Source organism: Heloderma suspectum, chromosome 2 (assembly GCF_057233095.1).
Source record: "Heloderma suspectum isolate Gila_16-S chromosome 2, 16-S_ref, whole genome shotgun sequence".
Taxonomy (NCBI): Eukaryota; Metazoa; Chordata; class Lepidosauria; order Squamata; family Helodermatidae; genus Heloderma; species Heloderma suspectum.
This window is the reverse complement of record NC_139459.1, coordinates 220559166-220578606: the sequence shown is the minus strand read 5'-3', so window position 1 is coordinate 220578606 and position 19441 is coordinate 220559166. Positions and strand designations below refer to the sequence as shown.

The following is a 19441-nucleotide window of genomic DNA, read 5'->3' as shown; positions in this document are numbered from 1 at the left end:
TTTAGCCAAAAAGAGAACAAAGGAAAAATAAAACAGCAATGGTTGTGGAGTTAACTGTTAACCTAGTCGAGAGAATGAGAATTCATACATTATGAATATATCCCACTTCGTGCGTACAGGTCACAGAAACTGGGGTAAAGTCATTATATAAGAACCAACTCTCATCCTCTCTTGAATTGTGGTTAGCTTCTTAGATACCTGCTAATGATAAAATAACATAATGAAAAATAATTGTGTCCCCCAAGTATACTGCTCCTCTCCCTTTATAGTGTTCATACAATCTACCTAGAAAACATTAGTTATTGGGTGGATTAGAAATGAAATATATAAAGTGCACCACTCCTAGGGTCTATTATTCATATTCATGCATATCAGGGCTTTTTCAAGATTATGAATCTGGTTTGAGGGGGCCTGTTTACAGAGGATTACACAGCTTGGAGTTGAACTGCTTTGAGTGGTTTTGTCTGACCAGAAAACCTCTCCAGGAAATTCAGAAGCAGCAGCAGTTTTGAGTCATCTTTAGGGAGTGAGTTGTCAGAGGATATATGATAAACCTCTGCAGAATAATATCTCATAAACACAATTTTTCAAAAGAGGGTGGGGAAAAGGAAACAATCCAGATCATACCTTTCTGAGCCATCAATTTTAAACACACACACAACTTTATGCCTTTTATTTTGTTTTGGTAAACATAGGAGCAGGGATGTCAGCCCCCAAAGCTTATTTCAAGCTTTTCCCCTTAGTTCAAAGCAGCTTACAAACTTATCATAAATCCAGAGTATACAAAAACCAATTAAAAAAATTCAACTGTGCTCCAAATCAAGCAGCAGCTGAATTAAAACAGAGAACTAGCAGCAGAAAAAGATTAAGGTACTTTTGGAACAGGCAATGGGCCTTTATGTGATAAAACCAGCAATTTGAACTATGCCTGAACAGAAACAGGAGAGCAGTGAGTTACAATAGTACAGGCTGAATGTGCCCACACTTCATACTATCCCTACAAAGCTATGAAGGGTTGCTTTCTGACCATTTGAAGCTTCTCAGCAATCTCCATGGGTAGCTTCACTTAGACCACATTGCAGTAATCGACTCCCAGCACAGATCACCCTTTTGGTGCTTTCAGGTCTTGCCTTTTGCACCGTCCCTTTTTCAAGCAGTCCTGTCCCCCTTTCTTGTGACCAAACAGGGATTCGCTATATGTCTTGGATCAGAATGCTGGAAAGGTTACCAGTATTGCAGGGTGCTTCTTCCATGGTAACATAAACGGAAAACGGTGGACAACTTATGCGCCACCTGCAATGCCACACAGCAAACAGCGGCAGGATGAGACCAGAAGGTAGAACACGCATCTAGAATCCTCTGTCACCTCTTTGAATTCAGCACAGCATTTTTCTCAGCTCCTCCTTCAAATGCCAGTTTCAGCATTTCAGTCCCGTTCTGTTTAAACCAGAACTTCCCCTTAGATCTAAAATGGGGAAACTCTGGCTTAGACCCAGTTGACTAACAGAGATCAAACTGTGGCTTAAGATCATGTACATGAGCACAGACCTATAGCTATTTATAAACCAGGTTACTAGTTAATTAACTAGGTAAAAGTTGCATGAAGCCAGTCTTGGTCATTAGATAACATTTTCCCTTCAATGTAACTTATGGTAGGAGATTATGTATTCTTAGGTGACATGGAAAAAACAATTTGTAGATGTCAGCTACCATAGCGTTATTTACCACCTTTCCAAGTTTCCAGTTGTCAGTTGCCATAGAATGCACGTGTATTCTACTCTATGCCTTGAGTACTTAAAACAAAACTATAGAGATCATCAGCATGGTCATTATTTCTGTTGGAATGGGGAAAGTACTTCAGAGGCTTGTCATCCCTGGTGCTTCCCCCAGGAATATTCTGTATTCTCTTAATGAAATCCAACATTCTCTGGATTCTATCACGTTGACCATACAACTGACAAGTTTCTACGACCTGGAACTGAAGGCAGACAAATACCAGCAGTGAAGGATAACAGCATGCTTTCAAAACTTCGTTTTTATATTCCAGGGTGTTCAATTACGCAGGTTAGAAGGCTTATACAAATGTGAGTTGACAGCATTTTTGTCATAACACTGGTAGAAACGGCAGCACTACTACAGTGTATGTAGTTTAGTACCTATGTCATGATCACACATTCATACACAGACATTTAAAATGGGCATATAAAGCTCCGGTGGAGAATCACTGTATACAAACCCCATTTGCTGCTCCCTTCTCTTTCACAAAAGTCCTCTCATCAGCAGAGTCCAATTATTCCCAAAGGCTAGGGAAAATCTTCAGTGTTAGTTTTCAGTTTCATCTCAAATTCCAAGTTCTCCATCCCCTGATCTCTGAAATTAAAACTACACGAGTCACACTGGGACAACTCACATAAGTCTGTATAATGATCTGCATGAAACCGAGTCTATATATAATCTACCCTTATGTTCTTATGATTTTCTGCAGGGAAAATGTGTAAGTCACCCTTGCCTATAATTCTCTGGAGACAGAGCAATTAAAAGTTAATCAATGTTGAATGGTCCAGGATGCAACCGACTGACTTCAATACAGTCTCTTTTAAAACACTAATTTCACAGAGCTTAAGGATCCTAATACAGTGGCAGATACAACATTTAATAAAGTAAAGTTTACACAGTGACACATTGCATTGCACATAACAGAGTAAGGGATAACTCCACCAATGAAGACCAAGAGCTTCTTCCCACGTAGAACTCTGTTGTGAATATGGACAGCCAATTTCCTCCTCATGCCCATTTTTAAATAGTCTTTAATTTTTTGCACCAGAAGGACAGTATCCCTCCTTTGCTTCCAAAGGTGGTGCTTTTGGCATGTCGGAAAAAAAACTCCAGCCAGTCAAGTCCCTTCACTGCACTTGTCACTGCTTTGCCTTTTTCACTATGGTGCCAACTGCAGAGATCACTGTTGTTTTGGAGCCGCTTGCGCTGGTGGTAACAGTTACGACGGCCGGCAGTGTTGCAGTAGTCGTGAGAATGGTGGGCTGAGCTATTGTCGTCACAGGAATGGCAGAATCCCACTTGCTTTTCCTCTTCTGTGCATCTGTGTATTTAATCAGCAAGGATAAACTTAATCAGCCCTGGTCAGTTAAGATCTTTCTGATCACCATATCTTGAAGAGCTACATCTAAACAGAATAGAATTTCAGCCATTCTGTCCCACTTCAGAATGTTGGGGGGAGAATGCACATGTTTGACTGATTCATCTGAATTAGAAGCTACCCGCTATTTTATGTGTAGGGATATTTGGACTTTCCCCCACTGGCTTTCTGAAGTGGGACAGTCCCAAGAGGGCTAAACCATGAGTATGTAGATAATGACAGAAGGTAGTCTAACAGAATTGGAAACCCCACAAGAATTACATTTATTTATGCTACTTCTACACCACCATTTACAAAGATGTTTAAAGCTGGCTTAGAATAAGCACTGAAATACAATAAACTATATATGGCTTGTTACCATGGAAATGAGCCCTACTGAAATCCTATCCCCTTCCCCCTATCAATTTGTCTTGTGCTTATTACCTTGATTGTTGAAACGGCATATATACTTACATTCATTGTGCTTTACAGAAAGGCCAACCTTGAAAGATCCCTGATAAGCCACAGGTTAATAAGAAAGAACATAGGAAGCTGCCTTATAGAGAGACCTTATAGAGAGGCCCATCTAGCTTAGTATTGTCTACACAAGGGGGATGCAACCTGGTACCATCCAGATATCTTGAACTACAACTCCTTTCAGCCCCAGCCAGCATGGCCAATGGCCTGAGATGATGGGAGTTGTAGCAGAAAGTACCTGTAAGGCACCACTTGCCTATCCCTAGCTGTCAGACAGAGGTCTTTCCCAGCCCTCCCTAAAGATGACATGGATTGAACTTTGGGCCTTTTGCATAAATTATGAGGTGCTCTATCACTGAGCTATGGCTCTTTCCATAAAAGTGAATAATTCTTTATTCATAAGCATCTCCCAATCACTTTTCAAAGTTACTCTGGTGCCTTCATGGACAGAAAAGCTGATCAATATAGCTAATACTACTGCCCAATGACCAGAGTCCTGCACAGTCTGCATCATAAGCTTTCCCCCACAGACTTTGACTGTTTCCACAGTATTCCAACCAAGTCCAAGCAAATTGCTACAGTATGACATGGAACTACAACTTTTCCCCAATACTTCTAACATAGGGTCTTTCTGTATAGATATACAGAATCTCTCTATCTCTCTATCTGAGGAATACTCAAATTCCATATGTATATATATATATACGTACGTGTGTGTGTGTGTATATGTATATGTATATGTGTGTGTATGTATGTATGTGTGTGCGTGTGTGTGTGTATATATATATATATATATATATATATATATATATATGAGGAATACTCAAATTCCACAGGCAGAATTACGTCCGGCAGTATCCGGTATTGCCTCTCTGCTCCCACTGTTTCTGTGGTGCTCGCAGGACCCACTGAGAGCGCAACAGGAACCAGCACTTCTGACAGCAGCTCTGGAAATGAGCAGAAACTCTCATTTCATGAACAGGACAGGTACTGCAAGCTCTGCTGACCTGCCCTGTTATGGAAACTAGTGTTTCATTCGTTTCCAATTGCTGCACGATCTGCTAGCTTCCCATCGTGCTAGTGGTGGGCTCTGCTAGCATGTGAGCATACGCACTAGTGTGGGCATACTTGTTTTACGCTTTCAGAATTGCGTTCAAATTGCACAGTTTATGTTGGTTGGAGAATTTGAGATTTCTGTTCATCAAATCCTTCTCATTGCAGCATCTAAAATTTTTGTTGCAAAGCTTTCAACTGCCAATCACCACTGGAAACTTATTTTTCTCCCTTTAGATGTCAAAAAGGATGGAGGGCAAATGAGGATTTTCACAATTTCCATGGGGTATAAACAGATTCCAGAGTTAGAATGTAACTGAAATTCAAAGTCAAGATGTTTAACTTACCTCCACCTGCAGTGCTGGCTGTTGTAGTGGTTGTAGAGGGAGCATTTGTTGTCCCCTTCTTAGTGCCCGTTACAAACTCAATCTAGAAAAGAGGAGGAAGTAATCACATCCTGTGCTCCCAATATTTATTCAATTAGGAACATAGCAAAAAAGGTCATTGTGAGTGGGACATCTTTGTTAGCTGTGCTGAAGACAGACTATTAGGAGTAAATCTTTGTATTTATATGTTCACCACATAGGATGACCACCTCTGCTCCCAGACTCATGATACAATTTCTGAGGGAGGAATCCTTCTCCTTTACTGATCAGCATAAGATACTTTAAATAAGAAAACTAAAAACTCAAGATCCTTAACAGTTAAAACAAAATAGATTTAGGGTGCAATCCTATGGCCGCTAGATAGCAGCTAGGCAGCCAGAGGATTGTTTGGTTTCCAGGAACTGACCTTGGAGCCCGCACTCCGAAGTCAGACCCTGGAAAACCACCTCCCTGCCCCCTCCCCTGCTGCCTCATAGGCAGCGCGGGTCGTCCCTGGGCTCCAGGCTTATTGAGCAGCATGGAGCGGGGCAAAAAGGGGCATTCCTGGGGGGCAGGATGTGCTGGTACAACGCTTGCTATGCATCGTCTGGCCTCCTCACCCCCCTGCTCTGAAGTCCTGCGGCTAGACAGCCGCAACCTCCCATCTAGCCACAGGTACGGGGCGGCTGGAGCGCGGAGGAGAAGATCCCTTCTGTGCTCCACCCGCCCTGCACTGGATAGGCGTTCACCTCCAAGTTCGGAGGTGGCCGCCTCTCCACAGAAGATTGCTCCCTCCAACCTTCTACAATGCATGTCTCTACGTGCACGACTTGCATCATCTGCATTACAGATGGCATCCTAGCAACCAAAGAAATCACAACAGTCTGATCGCACATCTAAAGAAGTCTATAATCACAGGAGAAGGAAGACGTTACCACAGAGCTGTGTATTTTTTACTATGCAGAAGCAGAACAAAAGGGGCAAGCTAGGAATTGAGACAAAATGTTTGCCACAAAAATGTCTACTGCTAGGAAAATCTCATACACTACGCAACAGTATGCATGTCTTAACTATTTTGGTAATGTATACTCACTGAGGTCTCTACTAATTACATCTACTATGTTCTAGATGGAAAGGGATGGGATAGTTCTGGAATGAAAAATTTCCTTAAAATAAAGTAGTGTCTTCAAGGCAAGAAAAATCATATGAAGGAAAAAGTGAGAGTTAAGAGCACAGCCATGCACCACACACATATTTCTCACCATATCTATGATTCCACATGTGTTTGGAGCATCACAAGAAATCTTCACATTCTTGCTCAACAAAAGACAAATTTCTAACTTGTTAAATTTGATTAACAGAAGGTTGAAGAACAGTCATGAAAGAGAAGTTAAATTAGGTTCAGTAGAAGTGGTGCTGAAAAAACAAACTCTCTACATTCCAGAATATCAACTGGTACCTTAGTTCGCTCCTTCTTGGCCTTTTCCAGCTTGTCCATTTCAATTTTCTGTGCTTTTGCTGGAAAGAGAGCCACATGACAGTAAGCACACCCAAAAGAGTCAACAACATGAATCAATTCTGAATCCTCATTACAGCTTCTGAAGATAAAAGGGGTGCAGTCTCTAAGAAGCTATTATAGAGACTTAAGTGTTTTTGCTTCGCAAAATAATATTATCAGTGTAAAGGCATTTACATTAAAAAACATGAACTCCCCAGACTATAACCAATACGTTACATGTTTTCTCTTGTTCAGATAAAGGGAACAATGATATTAAACCCTGTATACACTGCATTGAGCTCCTTGGAGGAAACGACAGCATACAAACATAGAATTTTAGCTAAGCAGTTGCTAAAGCTCCAGCATCATTCACAAATGCCAAAGAGGGTATCAAAAGGGAAGCCTGAATACCTAGTGCCTCATAATAGGAATCCTCAGACCACCCATGAGGATCAAACATGTCCTAAAAGAGAAGAGGAAAAAAAGTCCTGTTACACAAGTTTAATTTAAGAATATACTAAAGAAAGAAAAGAAATTCCTAAGTTTACATTCCAGAATTCAATATATATGAAGGTTTACAGACCTTGCACCATTATCCTAACAACCAGAATCCAAACTGGCAAGAAAGATGGTGCTAAAAAGACACAGAAGGAAGATGGATAGTATAGTCAAGGGACTAGTGGTTTCAGAGTAGAGAGACACTGAAGGTGGATTCTCTAAAAACCTTGATCTGGTCCTATCCTTTTAAAGTTTTAAGCACTCTGTCTGGTTTCAAGTTTTTTATCACATGGTTGGCCCCAGCCATGAGGGAGGGTAACTCACAATACCAATAGAGCAGGGATGGGGAATGGGTGGTCCTCCAGATGTTGTTGGACTGCAACTTCTGTCATCCCTCACCACTGGCTATGTTGGCTAGGGCTGATAGGAACTGCAGTCCAACAGCATCTGGAGGGCCACATGTTCTCCAGCCCACCTACAATAACATGTTGTGATTGTGCTAGATCCTGTCTTACAGCATATGTAGAATGCTGTAGTGGAGCCCTTTCTCCACTCCCTAGCAATATTTCAAATAAATAAATAAACAAACAAACAAATGAATAAATCACACACAGGAACAGTGCAACTGCTGCCACTTTGGCTCATAACACTCATTTTCCTATGGCACAAAATAGGAAGCTGCCCCTATACAGCAGGCTATTTCATCCACCAGCCTAGACGCAACAGCCTGATTTCACAGCCAAAATGAGAAGGAGGGAGCATTCAGAAATTGTGATGAACCCCATCTAATCCCCTGAAAAAGTCATTTGATGTCCTTACCTTAGGGTAATTCGTGCCAAGTTCATCAATTGCACAAAACTGGATCAGCTTCTCATAAATGCTGAAATAAAGCACTCCAATGTATTATTTCCAGTCTTTTCACATCCTTATTCAAATCTAACCTTACTAGGCCTAGTTGTCACTGAAACATTCCCTGCATGTTGAAAGCTAGTATCTTATGGAAAACATTCCTAGTTTTTTATGTGCAGCGAATTTTATTATGGGAGTGGGAGTATCATAGAATAGAATAGTAGGATTGGAAGGGGCCTATAAGGCCATTGAGTCCAACAAGGAAAGAAATCTATTACTGGGGGCAGCATTCAAAAAACGTGTGAGGCCCAACCTTGAAGTGCTCCAGCTCAAAGGGAGGTTTATCACCACAACGAGAACTAAGCCCTAGTATAACCCTGTTTCAGGGCCAAACTGGACATTATGTGGAGTTCTATGTTCACTTATTTTTGTGTATTCTGAACCGCTGTAATTGCTGTATATTTGTTAGTTATCTCCTTTAATTCTCTGTGCTATAAATTTTTGCACTCCAAATTGTTATGAGATTGTGTTTTAAATTGTATTGTTAAAGACAAAACCTGCTCATGCATATAAGCCTTTGTGAATAATTTAACTGAACCCAGTGAAATGGTGAAGAATGACTCTTCAATCATTTGTGGGTAGCCAGCCCAGCCAATGGCGAGGGATGATGGAAGTTGTAGGCGAAATCATCTAGAGGGCTACAATTTCCGCACCCTGGTTTCCATGAACGCAGCTTGCGTCAAGCCACAGCTAATAGGCAAGTTATACACTGTGACACTATTATTTGGGAGCTGTGAGCTCAAGGAAAGAAACTCAGCCACCCGCACTTCCCATCATTAAATTCCATGTACATTTCATGAGTATACATAACGTATTCAGCTTCTTGTTTGCTTTCTGGGTTCCATGTTTTCAATATCTACTACCATTACTATATCAAGTTTACTTGCATAATTCTGAGGGCTAGAAACTTCAGCTGGGAATCTTACAATTCTAGCAATATCACAGGGTTTTATGTGGCTTGTAGGACATTTGCTGTTCACCCATGTTTTGAGCTTGGCAACATACAATATACCTACAGAAACATTCTCACCTGGGGTTGCGGAACTCTTTCTTCCTCTGAATGATGTAATTCATGTCCATGCCTTCTTTTATCTTCCTCTCATACAGCTTTTGTATCTTGTCCTACATATAAAAGGATCATCGAATCAATACAAAGGAGTGAAAATATTCAAACAAATTTGCATTGAAAGCGAAGCGAAATGTCATGGGAGGGTCTGCAAGCTGCGCTGGACCACTGTTCCCTAATATTTGGGAATCACACTCCCTCCGCATCACTAGTTTCTAGCCTTCAGCAGAATGCATATATTTTCTCTCCATAACAAAAAGGGCTGGAAACTTGATGTTTAAGACACACGAGCTCCTGTTCCAACCATTTTGACAGAACAGGTTTTTCATTTGAGTTCATATTCTGTGCTATGTGGTACAATCAGAGCCATGCAGGCTTCTACACCTGTCACCACCATGAATCCAATTAGAGAACACACACAAAGCATCATTCCCCAGAAGACACTCAGATGCAGGCAGCATGCTGGGATAATAATTAGGGAAAGATAGAGATTGATGGACTTGGCTTATAATACTCATTGTGTACAGTGCAGCAACAGCTCTTAAATTGTTTTGCAGGCCCGCAAGTCTCAGATAGTTTTCTAGGCAACCCCCTTAGAACATGGCTTTGTGCCAGGCTAATGTAGTAAGAAGCGAGTCAACTCTTCTTAGCAATTTAGCAAACATCAGGGATCTTAAAATTTGATTTGTGTAGAATTTAACAGCTGTTCAAGAACTCAAGTTGAAAATGCCGATTGCTGTATGATATGAAGATGACCTACGCAGGACTGCAGCTGAGAGAAGCTGGGAACAGCCGCGCAGTCTTACAAGGCACTTTGACTTGAATGTCGGACTCACCATGGCTTAAATGCAATGTTGTGCTAGCGGAAATTCCCAGACCTCCAGAGCACATTTTGAGGACGCAAGGGGATGGGTGGGGGGAATCACCCCCTTCCGGGTTCAGCTGAAGAAACTGCTTCCATCAGCAGAACACCACAACTGGATTTAACCTATGATGTCCTTATTGTTTGTCAAGCAAAAGCTCAGTGAATATTACATAGGATAAAACAGAAATGTCCAATTTAAATTAATTGAACTGCCTATCAAATGCAAACAACAGTATAATAGTCTAGTAAAACTATTATCAAAGAGAACTAACATGCTCTTGGACAGAGATCTCCCCTTAGTCTCAGAAATTTGGATGCACCAATTAAATTTAAACAAGATGATTACATGCAAGGACATGTTGTAATAATTTTGGCTAAGATGTTTGACATATGCTCAAAAGCTTGGTTTACTTCTACCTTACTGGAACAATGTCTTGATGGAAGAAGGTAAACCTATGGAAGCTCTCACATTTTAAGAGAGAAGACCATTACTGTAATAGGTCCAAAGCATGCATCCTAATGTATAAGGTGGTACTTTCCAAGGTTCTTGCATAATCAAGCCAGCAGACTGACAAAGCATTGTTACAAACAACTGAAGACTGATTTTGATTAATAATTAATTTTGATTAAATGTTAATTTAATATTTAAGATTGATTTTGCAAATGCAGTCAATGATAAACCAACCAAGTGGGTGTGAAGACCATAAAAAATACAGATTTAGGACCTAGCATGTTTGAAAATATCAAAGGATCTGCAGAAGGGTAATTTTAAGTTTTAACTATGCAGTGTGCAACAGCTCTAGCTGCAGAGGAAAAGAACAGAAGTATTCTGAATGCACACCTTAAAGTAAAGAGCTTTCTTCAGATCCTCTCACCAAAATACTACATTTCTCAAACCCATGGTCTCTTAATGATTTCAGGCCACTAATCTTCACGCATTAAAACCAATCAAGATGACGAATGTGCGTGTCAGGGAGCACCTAACGAGGTTATATTGCATATTGTGGTTTCACCTGTCTTGCCAACACTTTACAGACAGCAATCAGTGGTCTATGACTTACTTGTAATAATTATTCATCGCTTTGCTATCTGCATCTGCCCAGCTTAGTTAACCATTCTGTCTTTGTCAAATTCAGATACCGACAAAGTAGCACTCCCCAAAGAGTTCCATGACTTTGCTTCTGCAAACAGCAAGGTTGATTTAACTGGAGGCAGAATACACACAGCTCTGGACTGATAATGCCAGATGGCATTCTCTCATCCCCCACTCACACAGTATGTAGGATAAAGTTTTAAATATTTACACTATTCTCTAAAGCGAGACCAACAGCATCCCTAACTTAATTTGCTATCTGCCCACTTTTAAGAATCTAACCCTTTTATGCATTTATCATGCACAGGCTTATGTAGGTGGAGAAGGAATTCAGTCACTGCTGCCTGGGCCAGTTTTACCAAAACGCAATAAAAGCTTCCTTTGACTGGACCTCTTCAATCTCATCCTTTCCTAGATAAGACAGTGTTATGATGTGATCACTTATTTTGACAAATTAATTGTTCTCCAAGACATATTAATATGCAGGGCTAAAAATTCTTAGGAACCATAAACATTTCATGCTGATGCCTTAGTTTAAATATTCTCAGTTGTATACAGAGCTGGCTTATGTGAATTTGAAGTATTTTTCCAGCTCTGCTAATGTGAAATATATCCTATTGCACTCCATATGGGGTTCCGTTTGCAAAGAAGGATAGGATTCACTGTGAACTGCTTATCATGAACTCTGTGGCCTGGTGCACTTGGAAATAATGTAATTCCATTCATACTGAAGAGACACTTCCTCAGTGGGTTTCTTTATTTAGGTTGCTCATTCTTGCTTGTACTAAACTTATCAGAGAATATATGTAAATGTTTTTAAAAGTGGATAATTCATGAGGTTTCCTAGATATGTGATTGCATAATGTGACAATAAGCCTGTCCAGGAACTGCCACCCATTAAACCAGGTATTTAAAAAGCTGTTAGTAATGGCAGTGGCAGCAGGCATCTTGAAAATAACATCAGATGTATGTTGGATGTATATTGCCAGTATGCACAACTGTGGCAGCATCTTAAAGCCCCCGCCCCCCACCTCGGTGGCTTTTAAATGGCATTCAAGTGTGCCTACCCGACCTAAGTTAATTCTTTCACAAGCTTCCCACTGTGGCAGGTACAATAGTGCAATACAGCACTACATGCATGCTTGTGTGCACACAACCAACAGCAGCCTCTCTAGGATACATGCACACAGTGTGTATGTGCTTCCATCATGGCATCACCATGCCAATGGTAAGCCAGAGGATCAGGTGCTTAAACTGGAATTTTTCCTTGCAGCAAAAAGGCAGAGGCTGGCCCAGAAATAAAACAAACATGTAGCACTGACACAGATGAAGCTCCTTCTTCCCAAGTGCTATGGCAAAATGAATGAAGCAGACAGTTTGGGAGAGTTGTATTTTAACAGCTCCCTTACATTTTGAAGTCATGCTGCCATATGCTTTACGTTGCAGCTGGATGTGTAGCATCACCATTAGAGATGGGCCAACTTACACCAGATCTTAGATACTAAATAGGTAAGTTGACTGCGATAATGTATCACAGAACCATTACACATTTTAGGATTGGGTGGGGGTGGCAAGACTCATAATAAAAGTTCTGAATGCAGGCAAAAAATGGGCTTCGATACCGAGACCCCTTGTGTGACTGAACGATGGTTCCACTTATGCAAAGAGATGAGGAGGCCTCAGTTTCTAGCACATCTCTCCCCGCTCCAGCTCCACGTGCCACATGGCATGGCATTCTGGAGGATCCAAGCCTTCAGGAGTGGCTTTTCAGAGGCCTGGCAGGGGCTGCACTGGGAAGGCAGTGGTAGGAAAGTCTTGTCCCATTTGTGGTTGTCCCAGATCCAAGTGTATGTCATTTGTAGAGCTCCAATAAATGACATCAACTGAGCTGTGAGGACAAATGTGAAACTTCAAAAACTATCTGCAGGCCTGGTTGAGGCAAAACAAAGAGACAGTTATGGCAGTAACCTTTGCGAAAATGTAAAAGTCAAGATGGTGATCAGATGCACAATCTGATGGTGGTAAGGAACAGAATAAAAATCTGAAGTGAGAAGGCTCACCTGTAAGTGGTTGGAACATCTGCCTGGTGGTTCATGGGGGATTTTGATCTCATCAGGTGACATGTTTCTTACTCGCTCAGAAAAGGAAGCTGGAAAGAGAAAGAAGGCCATTAGATCAGCATATAGCATTAAGCAAGTTAAGCTCCTGTATTTATAACTGCAGCCTTCTGATCTTAAAAACAGACAACCCAATATTGTTAATGGTTTCTGAAATCTGAGAAGCAAGCTCATTGGCAGACATGCAGGAAACTGGAAGGAGTTTGGACAACGCCTGTAACTACCTTGTACCAGGCTCAATGATTCTACCCATAAACAAATGCTAAGGCTTTGATTTTGGAAAAATCCTCAGTGTAGAACAGGGGTGACAACCAGCTCAAATGCAAGAGCCACTGTAGTTTATAAGCCAACGAACACATTTTTTCCTTAAAGCAAAGGAATAACCACGTTTATTGTTCTATTAATTACAAATAACATTAAAAGGCTTTATTGATGCCCTGAAGATGAAGAACTCTATGTATAACTAAAATATTTTGTGGAAAGCAGTCTACCCTAACACATCTTCTGTAACAGTCATCTTTCAAACTCCAAACCTCGGTACAAGTGTCTATGAATTTTTGGCATGCCAGTAAAAAAACACACACACATGACCTAGAGCACTGAGAAATGTAATCAATGCCCCCCTGCCATTTAAATAATTCTGTTAATTTCGGTGACCAAGAACCTTGGCATCGACACACACACACACACACACATGCGTGCGTGCGTACAGTCTGTATCTCTGAATCCTTGTGTAATCTTCATCATGGGAAAGAAAGCTGTCACACCTTCCAAATTTTCTGTTCAATCATGTGGGCAAAACTGTTTTTCAATGTGATAAGCCAAGTTTATGAAGGACCTGAACGGTGCCCAAAAATTGTTGAGAGAGAGCTCAAGCAGGCTACAGGTCATATGATGCCATTCCTCATTTAAAATGCATCGCAACTGCCAAAATGAGGGCATGACCTGACCAATATTCAGCAGCGTCCAGGTCTTGTTCTTAAATGCATGTGGGCTGTTGGTGATGGGAGAGAATTAGAGCTACAATGCATCTTACAAGTATAGGGAAAGGACTGCTCTTCAAGCGGTATTATTCCAAGGCAACACTGTGTACAACATACTCTAGTCCTTCCTTTGGCATCAGGCTCTATCTTCAGTCTTGGTCTGAATAGCTCAGACAATATGCTGTTTGTGCACCAGTGCTCTATCCTGGGCTTCAAAACAGACTGCTGCTATTACAAAACTAGGCAGGGCAGGGGCAGTCATCATGGAAAGGAGGAAAACCTTTTTTCATTACTTTCTGCCATTTTTAATAGTAATGTGATTCGACCCTTCCTAGTTTCAGGGAGTACTGTTTACATAATGAACGGCATGCGTTCTCCTGGCAGAAATACGTATTTTTTCCTAACAGCAGGAACACTTTATAGCTCACAAGCAGTTATATTCCACCATCCGCTTCCAGTCAATACTAACTAAGGCTTTGACCCATGCAGGCTTAGTCTTACACCTCTCAGTACGTGAAGGAGGAATCAAGAGCAATCCTGCATTTTCCTGTGTTATATTATATTATTTACATTTCTATAACACTCCACAGCCAAAGCTCTCTGGGCAGATTACAAAAATATATAATTTTGTGTCTGTGATATTATTACTTTTAACTGCTCTGGGCCTTTCAGTAAACAAGCCAAGTTATAAACATTAGTAAATAAAGTGTCCAAGATGTAGTCATGCAACTGCTTCTAGCTTTTCACTATGGGTGCCTGTCGTGTGTCCGCCATGATCAAAATGCAAACAAACATCCGGACTTCCATTTAAAATTACAGTTCTTCTGCTCTGCCTTGAGAATTTGTCAGCAATACTATAATTTGGGCATCTCCCCCCGCTACACCATGCTGTTGCATCGGGATGCTATTTAGGGTTAAATTCTCTAGCTGTCACAAGTAACAAAGAAATGTCCTTTGGCATTTCCAGAGAATGTGCTTTTATGAAGAACAGAAATGTTGCCAACATCCCCCGAGAAACACAGTCTGGCTCCAGAGCCCCTTGACAACAAGCTACAAACTTGTTATAGGTTACAAAGCCAGTGGGGGGTGTGTGTGTGGGGGTATTTTTAATTAAGAATTTTACAACTAAGGTGTGTGTGTGTGGGGGGGGAGCAAAAACAAATGATGTTTAGTTACAATGGAGACTAGACATTTGAGAAAAACTGAAGTTGCATTTACATGGAATTCATGAGGGCAAAAGAGCAAATAAGCCACCCCAGCGTCACCTGAAATTAACAGAGAACTTAAACTTACTAGATCTTTAAGTTTTCCTAAGGCTTCTCATTAGGAAGCTGGAGGATTTAATGCCATTCTAAATAATAAAGTGATCCACAGTAGAAGTTCAGGGAAACTGGCACACAAGCAGCATATTGGAGGGAAGGCCTTTATGATTAAGCAATAAATACTTTCCCCTTTAATCATTTGGATAATATTGAATTTAGAAACTGCCCCAAAGGGTGCAATAATTCATGAGTTTAATGAGCTTCTTTGTAGCAAAAAGGTTGATATTTCGACTGGAAGTCTTTCCACTCTTCTGCTATAATCATACCGGAGTTCAGCATGTGAGAGAAAGTTTCATATAGGACTCTTCTGAAGCTTATCCTTTTATTTGGCAGAAGTGCCTGATTTGTTTTAATACTGAAGCTTTTTTACTTTCACTCCATTCTCTCTTTCGCTGTGTCTAGGGTATGCACCCAAGAGGAAATGGTTGACAGAAATGTGCTTCGGGCACTTCTTAAGATAATGAATGGGTTGGATCCAGACTTAGTCATACTTAGAGTAGACCCACTGAAATCAATAGTTATTCATCACTAACCTAAGTCCCACTCATTTCAATACCTACACTAAGTGTGACTAAATCTGGATCCACCCCAAAGGCAACAAGAGAAATGAAATAGCTATAAAACTGCCCAAGAAAAGGCAGAGGAAAACACACACACAGCTGTATAGAAAAAGGCCATGTCCTTTATTCCCAAGTCATTTTGAGAGTTACCTTTTTTCCTGTTGTGATGAAAAGATTACAATGAAATCAAAGCAGCGGGAATCTTCCTACACCCACACAAGGATGGTAACTAAGAATCAGTTGGGAAGTTTCATTTATAGGCTTACTTAAACCAAGGATGTTGGCTGCATGAGCCCTAGACATTTCATAGCAATTTGAAGAGTGTGGAATCCGAAGGATTTAGTTTATTACAGCTGCTATCTTCACCATCTTCCCCCTCCCCCCAAAACAAGCACAATAAATATACAATGCTAGGATGTACTGTGTACACATGTATGTATTCTACAACCTATTATTTCTGCAAAGATCAAGCTCCACTTTTGTTCAAGTTAGGTAAAGTGACACTGGCTGCAACTCTGATTGGGTGTGGATGCCTGTTGGCTTCCAGCCTAAAGAGCACCAGACTGGGAACACAGGAAGTTGACTACAGGCATGATTCACCATTGTGGGCACACCCAACCCCTGCCTTGTGAAGTAAATAATTATCCATACCTTGCAGCTATGGTTTTGACTAAGCGTTTGACTAAGGCAATAGAGGGCACAGGGAATCAATAAGCTGGGGCTAAACTGGAATTGGAAGTGCATCACTAGAATACTCCAACATCAGCAGTATAAGGAATCCCACAAATTAACAGATCACCCACAAATCAATTTCCCCCAGATTCATTACCCAAATCGATTCCTGTCCAAGTAACTCTCAATCCACTCATTTTCCCTTTGCTTGCCAACTCACCTCCCCTGGTAGCTCTCTCTCTCTGCTGACCAACTCACACAGGGTGTGCCCAAGACATTTTGCTGCCCTGCCCTCCCCTCCCGCCAAGTCTCTCTCTGGGCTGGTCCACACAATCAAGTTGTTGTGTTGGGCTGTGTTGCCGGTGGGCGGCCATTTTGAATATTCAAGCCACAACCACAGCTTGTGTCAGCCGAACCCAGCAAGGGTGGGATTTTGGTGTGGTTAACAAAGCACCCAGAACCCATGGGCTGTTTTAGGGTTCTGGGTGGTTTATTAACCACCACAACAACCCACCTCCACTGGGTTCGGACAAATACTCAAAATGGCCACCTGCATGTACCACAGCCCACCGCAGCTGCTTGATCATGCAAACTGGCAGGGGGGCGGGGGCTGTGTCAGCATGCACAGCAACTGGGCTGCGGTGATCATGAGAACTGGGTCTCTCTCTCTCTCTCTTAGGATCATCACACACACACACACACACACACACACACACACACAGGATCACCCTATGCTCTTTCCCTCTCTTTTTCAGGATCCCTCCCCAAACTCTCCCACCGCCCATTCACACACATATTCACCATTCACTTCACCTCCCCACCCCCCACTCCCAGTCACTGGCCTCCCCATGCCCTCTAGCCTACCAGGAAGTGGGCAGGTCCTTTTTTCTGTTTAATTTGTTTTATTTATTACATTTTTTTCAGGAGGCCTGGCATGTGGCACAGCAAAGCGCTGGCTCTAACCACCCACCATATTTCCTAAGAATGCCTCTGGGCCCACAAATGCCCAGAGGCATTCATTTTGCAGAATATTAAAAACAAAAATTCAATAGTGGCAGAGGGCCTGGTGGTCATCAGGGGAGGTATTTGCGGGCACTGTGTTGGGAGAGGCAGTTCTACGCACATTGCAAACTCACGGTTATGTAAACGGAGCACAGAACTGAGAAGGTACAGTGGTTAATAGTAAGCTAACCTATTTGACTGGAGAAGGAAATGGCAACCCACTCCAGTATTCTTGCCAAGAAAACCCCATGGAACGTATCACAAGGCTAAAAGATATGACGCCGGAAGATGAGACCCTCAGGTCGGAAGGTGTCCAATATGCTACTGGGGAAGAGCAGAGGGTATTTCCAAGTAGCGCCAGAAAGAGTGAAGCGGCTGGGCCAAAGCCGAAAGGACACTCAGCTGTGGATGTGTCTGGCGGTGAAAAGAAAATCCGATGCTGTAAAGAACAATATTGTTTAGGAACCTGGAATGTCAGATCAATGAATCAAGGTAAGCTGGAGGTGGTCAAACATGAGATGGCAAGATTGAACATCGACATCTTGGGAATCAGCGAACTAAAATGGACAGGCATGGGCGAATTTAATTCAGGTGACCATCATATCTACTATTGTGGGCAAGAATCCCTTAGAAGAAATGGAGTAGCACTCATAGTCAACAAAAGGGTGGGAAAAGCAGTACTGGGGTACAATCTTAAAAATGATAGAATGATCTCAGTACGAATCCAAGGCAAACCATTCAACATCACAGTAATTCAAGTCTATGCCCCAACCACTGAGGCCGAAGAAGCTGAGGTTGATCGGTTCTATGAAGACCTACAACACCTTCTAGAACTAACACCAAAAAAAGATGTCCTCTTCATCATAGGGGATTGGAATGCTAAAGTAGGAAGTCAAGAAATCACCGGGATAACAGGCAGGCATGGCCTTGGTGTACAAAATGAAGCAGGACAAAAGCTAATAGAGTTTTGCCAAGAGAACATGCTGATCATAGCAAACACTCTTTTCCAACAGCACAAGAGGCGACTCTACACATGGACGTCACCAGATGGTCAATATCGAAATCAGATTGATTATGTCCTTTGCAGCCAAAGATGGAGAAGCTCCATACAGTCAGTAAAAACAAGACCTGGAGCTGACTGTGGCTCAGATCATGAGCTGCTTCTTGCAAAATTTCGGCTTAAATTGAAGAACGTCGGGAAAACCACTAAACCGTTCAGGTATGACCTAAATCATATCCCTGATGAATATACAGTGGAGGTGAGGAATAGATTTCAGGGATTAGACCTGATAGATAGAGTGCCTGAGGAACTATGGACGGAGGTCCGTAACATTGTTCAGGAGGCAGCAACGAAATCCATCCCAAAGAAAAAGAAATGCAAGAAAGCCAAGTGGCTGTCTGATGAGGCTTTACAAGTAGCTCACGAAAGAAGGGAAGTGAAAAGCAAAGGAGAAAGGGGAAGATATACCCAACTGAATGCAGAGTTGCAGAGAATAGCAAGGAGAGACAAGAAGGCCTTCTTAAATGAACAATGCAAAGAAATCGAGGAAAACAACAGAATGGGAAAGACTAGAGATCTCTTCAAGAAAATTGGAGATCTCAAGGGAACGTTTTGTGCAAAGACGGGCATGATCAAGGACAAAGAAGGCAGGGACCTAACAGAAGCAGATGAGATTAAGAAGAGGTGGCAAGAATACACAGAAGAACTATACAGGAAAGATCTGAATGTCCCTGATAGCCATGATAGTGCGGTCACTGAACTTGAGCCGGACATCCTCGAGAGTGAAGTCAAGTGGGCCTTAGGAAGCATTAGTAACAACAAAGCTAG

At 41.7% G+C, this 19441-nt stretch overlaps 1 protein-coding gene across 1 annotated transcript in view; it reads right to left on the bottom strand.

The window, feature by feature from the left end:
• Nucleotides 1-648: 648 nt before the first annotated feature.
• Nucleotides 649-19441, bottom strand: part of SAP30BP (SAP30 binding protein) — a 63411-nt gene continuing 44618 nt past the window's right edge. Inside the window, exons 5-11 of the mRNA XM_084838098.1 lie at nucleotides 13018-13106; nucleotides 8964-9055; nucleotides 7844-7904; nucleotides 6938-6989; nucleotides 6488-6546; nucleotides 5011-5092; nucleotides 649-3097 (exon numbers count right to left, since the gene is read on the bottom strand). Coding sequence (XP_084694224.1) covers nucleotides 2916-3097; nucleotides 5011-5092; nucleotides 6488-6546; nucleotides 6938-6989; nucleotides 7844-7904; nucleotides 8964-9055; nucleotides 13018-13106 — 617 coding nt within the window. The 3' untranslated portion in view covers nucleotides 649-2915. The remainder of the gene's footprint in view (nucleotides 3098-5010; nucleotides 5093-6487; nucleotides 6547-6937; nucleotides 6990-7843; nucleotides 7905-8963; nucleotides 9056-13017; nucleotides 13107-19441) is intronic.